Source organism: Oratosquilla oratoria, chromosome 22 (genome assembly GCF_046742065.1).
Source record: "Oratosquilla oratoria isolate Oo_2021 chromosome 22, ASM4674206v1, whole genome shotgun sequence".
NCBI lineage: Eukaryota > Metazoa > Arthropoda > Malacostraca > Stomatopoda > Squillidae > Oratosquilla > Oratosquilla oratoria.
In genome coordinates this window covers 14,258,802-14,269,021 of record NC_134798.1, presented here as the reverse complement: position 1 = coordinate 14,269,021, position 10,220 = coordinate 14,258,802, and the positions used below count along the sequence as shown (strand labels likewise).

The 10,220-nt window shown below is 41.7% G+C and overlaps 1 protein-coding gene across 1 annotated transcript in view; it reads right to left on the bottom strand.

Moving 5' to 3' along the window:
• Positions 1–775: 775 nt before the first annotated feature.
• LOC143037439 (E3 ubiquitin-protein ligase RNF180-like) overlaps positions 776–10,220 on the bottom strand; it is a 138,239-nt gene continuing 128,794 nt past the window's right edge. Inside the window, exons 10-11 of the mRNA XM_076205660.1 lie at positions 2,827–2,938; positions 776–1,561 (exon numbers count right to left, since the gene is read on the bottom strand). Of these exons, the coding sequence (XP_076061775.1) occupies positions 1,354–1,561; positions 2,827–2,938 (320 nt within the window). The 3' untranslated portion in view covers positions 776–1,353. The remainder of the gene's footprint in view (positions 1,562–2,826; positions 2,939–10,220) is intronic.

Genomic DNA, 10,220 nt, shown 5'->3' with positions numbered 1-10,220 from the left:
AAGATTATATCCCTCTAATCAAAGCCGAGACCTCATCTCTTTGGCAGTTCCAATGGGATCTTGAGGCCGGTAACAAGATGAGAGAGATTACTGATACTATTCATCCTTGGTCTTGTACATTGCTGAACAGAAAACAGGAAGTAACCCTTTGCCAGTTGAGGATTAGTCACTCTAGATTATCCCATGGCTTTCTTATGGAGGGCAGTCCTCCTCCATTTTGTAATGATTGCCTTGTTCCTATGACCATTAGACACATTATGGTGGAATGCCCCAGTTATGATGAAGAAAGACAACAATATTTGTCAAAACACAGAGATGAAGGAGATCTGTCTCTTCAAAATGTTCTGGGATGTAACTGCAATATAAATTCTATTTTTGATTTTCTTAGTGCTATTGATCTTCTCAATGATCTTTAGATTTCAATCATTTTTTATTTTATTTATTTCTTAAGGTTTTTACCACTTCCTTTTCTTAAACATAAATACTACGGTGTCAATGACCATTGATGTTGCGACGCTAGATAAATCCCAATTATTCAATTCAATAGTATACTCCAAGCTCACCTGCCCCTCAACTCTCCACAAAGGAAAAGTGAGGGGGTGGGTAGGTCTGGAAACAAGACATCCCAATATATAGTCATGACACAATAACAAAGCATGTCATATTACACTGACCAAGATTACAGCAATAATGAAGATACATTATATATACATTAATAATCCCTTATGGGATTATGTTTGTTTTTATGAAGGCTAAATTACACTATTTGTTTTCAGGATACTTTATTTTGTTATTAACAAATATATGAAATATATATATATAGTATGTCCTTCATAACATACACTATAATTATTCATAATAATTTCTAGGACCAGCATCTCAGTGCTGCACATCTTCAAATCCCATCATTACACTTGCCTCCATCTAGAAATGCAGTAATGATGGGCTGACACTCATTCTTTAGATCAGGTCCAAGATTTCTATCATCTTTGACTATTTCTTTCACCTTTCACATAAGGAGACCTGACAACCATCAACTGCTCCCCCCTACTATAGGCAAGCAAGACAGAAATGTATTGCTCTAATACAATAATGACAAGATTCGAACATTTTTTTTCCACAGAGACCTTTGTTATGACCTAGGGACCATTACCAGCTATTGTGGGGGCTGCAGATCTCATCAGTGAAACCTGGGCCACTATTATTAATACTAATTCTCAGAATTATGTAATTTCTCAATGAGACAGCAAATTTGTGCCTATCTATATAAATACCATAATACATTTCAGTAGCAGCATGCACACTACCCTTTATATAACAAATTTACAAATATCTTACCCATTGGATTTAGCATTACAAAGAAGTTAATCCTTCTACACCTGAGGCTGGTGTACTATGTATTTTTCCCTGATGACAAAGTGCTGCCAAACCCATTCCAAAGAGGTAGAGCATAAATCCTTCAATAATGATGTTCCATGGAGCAGGCAGAGGGTTAAGACCAAGGTGGACAAGTAGGCGATTGATTATGCCTTGACGAGGTTCTGGTTTGTTGGCCACAAAACTGAAGAAGTTAAGAAATTTGTTAACACCAAATAGCCAACTTTTATGGATATTCATTGGGAGAAATAAATTAATAAAAGAAATTAATAATAAAAAAAAAAAAAAAAAAAAAATTAAAATAAGACAAATTTATTTTATTTTCCTATATCATAGTAACTAAAAAAAAACTGTTATCTGTTGAACTTTTAGGAAACTAGAAGCTTTCATAAAAATCATTTTGTTAACTTATTACTCTGTCTAAATGTTACATTATCCTATATTTTTTTGGTGAATACCTAAGTTTCATTAAAAAGTTTGCTTAATTGTATTGCTAAAAGCTATAGTTTTACTCTTAAAACACATAATTCAATAAGACAATTTAGAAAAAAGTATATGTATTTAAAAAAAAAAAAAATTATATGGAAGAAGTTTCTGAGTTATAAGCATAAATGTGACAAATACATTCTTACTGTGATACTGAGCTGCAAAGATACAACAAAAAATTTCACCCTCTGTATGAAAAAACTAATATCAATATAGATAAAAAAAAAAAATAGAATTCATAGATGCTGATAAATTAGATATCATAAATGAAGTGCAGTGTTTTGTAAGTGATATTTTTTACATTTACATTACTTTATTCCAATTTTTTTATTGTTTTTTACCAGGGCATTTAAGAAACTGTGATTCATGTTAGGGTTTTCTTTCACCAGAGATGAGCCACTTCCCAACATTCAACAGTCCCTAGTTTCATAATGACACACACTTGGGGAAAAAAAAAAAGAAGCAACACTTGAGTGATACACTGTGAATTGTTACTTTGTGCTTTTTTGCTTTCTCATCTAACTCAGTATTTGCTTCTATAATTTCATATAAATAAGAAAAACATCAAATGTAAAACTCAAATAGAAAGCAAGTTTTACAGCATGTCCCTTTAAACAGAGACACCACCTGCTCAAGTTTTTTTTTTTTTTATAAATAAAAAATAGTAAATGATGGCATATGACACTCCTACTTCACCAGTACACTGTGCACAGTTCAAATTATTTTTCCACAAGTTTTAAAAAAACTGTTAAAAAATTAAATTTCTAGCATATCGATGTCGTTAAGTTATCATTAGATAATGAATTAAATAATATGTGGAGGCATTCCTTTTATCAAACTGATTTTGGTAAATATGTGAATGTTTACAAATGCATTAAATTGAGTCAAAGTACTAGTTGAATTGAAAGGAAACAATGGTTTCCAAGAGTACAACCCTTCTTTTTTCCTTTTATTTCAACTTACTGATAGCCTGGAATCCATGGTAGAGGTGAGGTGAAGTCATGGTGCTTGCGTATTTCACGGTGTCGTTCTTGGTGCTGATCACTTAGTTTAGCTTTCACTTCTTCAATATAGTCTACAATAAAGAAAATTCATGCTCAAACCTACATATACTTTCACCTTGTATACCATTACCTATAAAGTAAGATGGCTAGGCATGGGAGAAGGCAAGGTAGAGCCTCACCACCTTTATATCTATCATATTCATGAGACTTAACTCTTTTCTGCTTAAACCATGTGAAAACTGTGACATTGTTTTCCCCAGTAATAATGCTACTTCATCTCTTGTGCATCCTTCCCAAGGGACAGGTTGATGCCTCAATCTAACCCTTCTTTTCCAACTCATTCTGTTATCCATGCACTCTTGGTTGTATCAACATCCTGGCCATAAGTTCTTAGGACTTAATTAATTTCATCAATCCACATTTTCCTTGTTTACCCTTTCTTCGCATTCATGGAATAATTGATTCAGGAATTTTTCAAGGATATCTACTATCATCTGTTCTCATATTATCAAACCAACTTATGTTGGCATGTTCTATTCTTTTCTCCCAATCCCATCTATACCTCATTATTTCCAACTTTGTAGGAATATTTCATAATTCTCATGGATTTCATCTGAAAACCATTTCCCTCTTGGACTTATCACTTATGTTTTGCTCCCTTGGGCTGAAGTTCTCCAACAAGAGAAGTCTGAGGCAGTGGACTGACCAATCACATACACAACATTAGCAAACTATTGCTACATACAGCCCTTGTATTGTTTCCACTGATATCCTTTTATTTCACCATATAATTTTCAGGGAATCCACATTCTCCCCATCCTTCACTCCGTAGCCAATCTCTTACTCCAGTCTTCCACTTTCATGTATATCAATTTCCAGATATAACTATTTATTGCATTATATATCCTTCCCTTTCAATTGTATAACCTTGTGCCCTCTACACTTGGATACCATCATTACCTTACTCTTTCATACATCAATTTCAATTTTCATCTTCCAATAAACCTTACAAACCTTACCAAACTCGCTCTCCATCTTTGACAGACATTTCCTCTGCACCCACTCATATTTTGCATCCAAGACTGCATCCCTAACATATATATATATAAAAGGTGGGGAGGAAGACGCCCAAGAAAAGGAACAGATATGACAACTAAAGATGTCACAAAACAGAAAAAAAGAAAGGGATAAACCAGATCCTCAGATGAAAAAACAGATATGAAGTACAGGAATGTAGGATACGTTGGGCCCCGCAGGCAGCAAGCCTGAGGTAATGCGCTGTAGGCGGTTGGCCTTGGGCACCAATAAAGACAGTACCCACACTTGTGTATCACTCGCCTATAACATATGGCACAGTGACTCTACAGATCTATGCATTCACCATAGCTGGTCGTCGCCCCCGTCTACCAACTCAGACCCCATGGTCTAGCTGTCAGTCCCCACAAGCGGCTACAGCTTTGGAACAGGCCCATTAGCTACTACTGGCACAAACTGAAGCCATCACAGCCTTGCAGCGATAGGTGGCAACAAGACCTGGCCACCGTTCACCAGCTCACCTGTCTGCAGCCTGAGAAATATGACCTGGGCACGTCCTCAGCAACATTCCATACCTGGAGGCTCTCTATGGAATACTGGTTAAGTCTCAACAGCTTTACAACAGTCGAAGCAGTCCTGCACATTTGCCTTCTCTGCACTCCGACCCTGCAATGCTCCTTGGATTCCAGGTACACCACATAGCAGTGGAAGTCTCTCTCCATTAGTGATGCTCTGGACGCCGTAGGTCTCATGGCCTTGCAGGTGACCAATCAGGCAGCAGGTTGGTGAAAGTTCTTGGCCGCACAGGAACCCAGTGAGTCCACCTGTGACTACTTTATGCGTTCAACACAGTGTGCCTCTGATTGTGAATTCAAGTGCATGCTCCTCCAGAAGCTGGTGTGTGGTTTAGTGTAGTGTTGAAAGAGGAGGCGTTTCATCAGTGTGAGTCCTTTAGTGATATGGATTTGTTATGCAAATTCTGTCGCTTTTGAGGCAACACAGAAAGATGCCTGCCAGTTGCCGTGGGCAGGAATTTTGGAAGGGAAACCCTCGCTACAGCAGCTGGGGTGGCTTCGCTGACAGATGTGCAAACAGAAGTCTCCCCTCTGGCCGACGGGGCTCGCCACAAACTGGCCGCAAAACAGCCCCCAGCCTGCTTGCCACAGCTGAACCTGAAATGCTGTGGCAACTGCGGTCTGAAGCACAAGCTCAGGAGAGGGCTGTGCCCCACTGAGATGCTGGCATGCCACAGCAGTGGTAAAGTCGGATACATGCAAAATATGTGTAGAAGTAAAGGCAGACTTGCAGCAGTGGCAGCAGCTGAGGGGCTGGAGACATCTGTTGTCATCACTGCAGTGGCAGGCATGGCCCAGAGTCAGCCACAGATCTGGGTGACCATCAGCTGCTATCAAGGAGGTCATGAAGTCAACTAGAATCCAGGCCATACCTGACACGTGAGCACAGGTGAGTGTAGCTGGTCTGGGGCTACTGTCTGCTCTGGGCGTCAAGATGGCATCACTAACACACCAAGGAAGCCTGCGAGATGTGGTGAATGTCAACTTACAACCCCTGGGCTCCTTAACCAGTCACCTACAGTATGACAACAAGTCTACAACACAAGAGGTATTTGTTATGAAGACAGCCACACAATGCTACATATCACTGCAGGCCTGCAAGGAGCTGGGGCTGGTGCATGACAATTTTCCTCATCACACAGTCACTGCGGGAGTGGCAGTCACCGATGTTGACAATGCTGCCCCACAATCAGGTAACACCACACTGCCTTGCCCCCTCTCACTCCTGTTTCCTCCCCTGGAGGAAAACGTGCCTCAACTGGAGGAATGGCTCCTCTGTCACTTCTCAGGATCCACATTCAACACAACCAGGAGTCCCCTCCCAGTGATGGCCAGCGAGCCACACACCATCTGCCTGCTACCAGATGCCAAGCCCTGTGCATGTCACACACTGGCCACCGTACCTAAACACTGGGAGGTGGAGGTCAAGAAACAGCTGGACGATGATGTCAGGATGGTGATCCTAGAACCAATGCCAGTGGGAGAGTCTATGGAATGGTGTGCAAGAATGGTGGTTATTGCTAAGAAGTCCGGCCAGCCCAGGTGCACCATCAACTACCAGAGGCTCAATGCCGTCTGCATGAGAGAGACCCACCACACCTTGACACCATATGACATGGTGTCTGGGATCCCACGCTATGCCTACAAGACCATCACAGACGCACACTGTGGCTTCCACCAGGTTGAGCTACATGAAGCCAGCAAAAAACTCACTACATTCATCATGCCTTGGGGCCAGTACTGGTGACTGCAGGACTCCAATGGGTCACTGTGCTGCTCCCAATGCTTTCACCAGATGGTTCGATGATGCCATCAGCGGGATCCAATGGACGCTGAAATGCGTTGATGACGTGCTGCTGTTTGACGCCAGTGTGGAAAATGCTTTCTGGCACGTCTACAACTTACTTGAGAAATGAGCTGCGAAAGGAGTGACCCTGAAGCCTGAGAAATTCAAGTTTGGGAGGAGAGAGGTGGACTTCATGGGATTTCATGTCAGATGGGATGGTATTAAATCCACAGAAGAAAGGCTAGCTGCCATTAGAAACTTCAACATGTCTACTGAGCCATCTCTGACTGACATCTGCTCCTGGCATGGATCTGTCAACCAGCTGGCACCCTTCCTTGCCACTGCACCAGTCGTGGAGCCATTCTGTGAGCTGCTACAGAAACCTCTAAGCAGGAAGGTGTACTGGGAAGGTAATCTGCAAGAGAAGTTCCAACAAGCAAAGGATGTCATCTGTAGCCTTGCTAAGGAGGGTCTAACTTTTTACAACAAGGACAAACCCATGGCAGTGATTGCCGATTGGAGTAGGATGGGCGTTGGCTTTGTGGTGCTGCAGCAACATTGCCACTGCCCAACGAAAGAGAGTCCCTTTTGCTGTAAGAGCGGGTGACGCCTTGCACTATGTGGCAGTCATCACCTTACACCTGCTGAGGCAGGCTATGTGCCGGTGGAGGGCGAGGGACTAGCAGTTGCTTGGTGCCTCCGCAAAGCTCGTCTGTGCCCCAACCTCCTGACCATCACTGACCACTGCCTGCTAGTCAAGCTACTGTGGGACAGAGCATTGAAAGACATTGTGAACCCAAGGTTGTTCTCCCTGAAGGAAAAAACCCTCCCCTATATTCCAAATCAAGTACCTCCCTGTGAAGTGCAACTGTGTGGCGGATTACCTGTCTACACTCTGTGTGCCACCAGAAACCAGGGATGAAGAGGATGCTAGCGACATGGAGGCCGCTGTGGTGGAAGCGACGGTTGCTGCGCTCAACACTAGTGACTCTATTGTGCTTGACAATGCAGCAATAATACAGGCAGCTGCAGATGATCCAGACTATCAGCTACTCCTTGCCAAGGTGACAGCAGGCAATTGGCACCCGCACTGAGCACACAAGTTAACCTGCCTCCGTCAGTACTATGGAGTCAGGGACAGGCTGGCAGTGTCACAAGGAATGGTGATGTACACATACATTCAAGGGTTGATTCGATTGGTGATCCCAGAGGCATAGCAACCAATCTCCATGCTGGTCACCAAGGCCTAAACGGGATGTTATGATGGGCAAGGCAGTCAGTCTATTGGCCTGGCATGCAAGGGACAACCTGCAGCAGCATAGAGATGCCTGCACCACCTGTAATACAAGCAGCTGAACCCTTCACCGTGATGCCCATGCCTGAGTATCCATTTCAACACACAGTGGCAGACTTGTTCCAACTTGAAGGGCAAATAATTATACATGGCATACACTGACAGGCTTACCAGGTGGTTGGAATTAGCACACTTCCCCAATGGAGCCATGTCCAACAAGTTAGTGTCAGTGTTCTGGCAGTACTTCCAGGGATAGGGGGCGCCCGAGTCAGTTTTTACAGACGGAGGGAGGAACTTCACCAGTGAAGAAATATGTGTCTTCTTCAGGAAGTGGGGAGTAGAGAGGTGGATCGCATGTACACACTTCCCACAGTTGAACAGCAGAGTGGAAATGGCTGTGAAGTCTGCCAAGAGACTGCTCTGAGACAACACAGGCCCCAGGGGTGGCCTTGATAGCCCTGTTACAGTACCACAACACACCTCTGCTCGGGGTGGACAAGTCAGCACAACTGGCCATGGGCAGGCAGCTATGAGACAGTGTACCAGTGCATCGACAACATTACAAGGTGGATGTGCACTGGCAACAAATGCTACATGTAAGAAAGCGTGAGGCAGCAAGGCAACAGGAGACCTGGATTGCCAAACAAGGAACACCCAAGACTCTTCCCAAACTAGCGATCGACACCCAAGTGTGGATAACCATGCTAATAAGCTGTGGGACCGGCAAGGTATGATTACTGAGGCTCTACTGTTCTGCCAATACTTGATCAAATTGGATGGAAGTGGAAGCATCACCCTATGCAACCGCTGACGACAGTGTCCTGCTGCCAATAATACATCACAGGAACCACCCTCACCGCCACTCGTAACATAGACAGGGCTGACCTGCCATCCTCAGAGAGTCACGAAGCAGCCTGGATGGCTAGGAGATTATGTAACAGACGACTGCAACTAGAGTGTGTGTGTTTGTTGTGTATGTGTGTGGGTGTGTTGTATTTTACGGGAAGGGGAACTATGCTCGTGGTGTCCCGTCTTCATATCTCATTATATCTAAACTATTTTCAAATTCATGTATTGTTTTTGCACACACCACTTTCTCATCTAACTTGTTCCAACTGTCTATTATTCTGTGAGGAAAGCTGTTCTTTTTCAGATCTCTTCTATAGCTGTCTTTCTTGATTTTCTTTCTGTGCCCTCTTGTATTTCTATCATCCCATTTTATCAGATTATCTCTATCAATAATTTCTATGCCTTTCATGATTCTGTAAATAGCTATCAAATCTCCTCTCTCTCTTCTTTGCTCTAGTGTCTGTAGTTCAAGTTTTGCTAGTCTCTCTTCATATGATAGTTTTGAGAGTGTTGGTGCCAATTTTGGGTGTGTGTATTTGCCTAGTTGTATATACCTAGTTGTATTCTACGGGAAGGGGAGCTATGCTCGTGGGGTCCCGTTTTCATTTCTCGTTTTATCTAAACTATTTTTAAATTCATGTATTGTTTTTGCACACACCACTTTCTCATCTAACTTGTTCCAACTGTCTATTACTCTGTGAGGAAAGCTGTTCTTTTTCAAGTCTCTTCTATAGCTGTCTTTTTTTATTTTCTTTCCATGTCCTCTTGTATTTCTGTCATCCCATTTTATCAGATTCTCTCTATCAGTAATTTCTATGCCTTTCATGATTCTGTAAATAGCTATCAAATCTCCTCTCTCTCTTCTTTGCTCTAGTGTCTGTAGCTCAAGTTTTGCTAGTCTCTCTTCATATGATAGTTTTGGGAGTGTAGGTGCCAATTTTGTAATTGCTCTTTGTATTCTTTCAAGTTTTTTTTATACATTTTTTTGTACTTGGTGACCATATCGTTGCTGCATATTCCAATCTTGGTCTTATCAGGGTGATTAGAATTTTCTTCACCATTTCTTCATCCAGGTATGTAAATGCAACTTTGATTGTTCTTATTAAATTATAGGTTTCTCCAAAAATCTTATTTATGTTTCTCAGGTGACATATTATTCATAACAATGACTCCCAGGTCTTTTTCATTTTCTACTTTTTTTATTCCTTCTTCTCCCAATTTATATGATCCTGTTATTCTGTTTTTGCTTTTTCCAAATTCCATTATACTACACTTCTTTGTATTGAACTCCATCTCCCACTTCCTACTCCATTCCCAGACTTTATTTAGATCTCTCTGTAGTGATTCACAATCTTCTTCCGTGTTCACTTTTTTCAATAGTTTTGCATCATCTGCAAAGAAGCTCATATAGCTTTCAATTCCTTCATCCATATCATTAATATATATAGCAAACATTATTGGGGCCAGAACTGTTCCTTGTGGAACACCGTTTATTACTTCATCCCATTTTGAGTGTTGGTCTCTTATCACTACTCTCAATTTTCTTTCTTGCAAAAAGTCTTCCATCCAATTTAGCAGTTTGCCCTGTATTCCTCCTTCAGTTTCTAATTTCTTAAGCAACTTCTTATGTGGTACTTTGTCAAAAGCTTTTTTTAGGTCTAGAAATGCACAATCAGCCCATCCATCTCTTTCTTGTATTATATCTATTAGCCTTGAATAGAAACATATTAAATTGGTGACGCATGATCGTCCTTGTCTGAATCCAAATTGTCTTGGATTTAGCACATTGTTTTTTTCTAAATATTTTACCCATC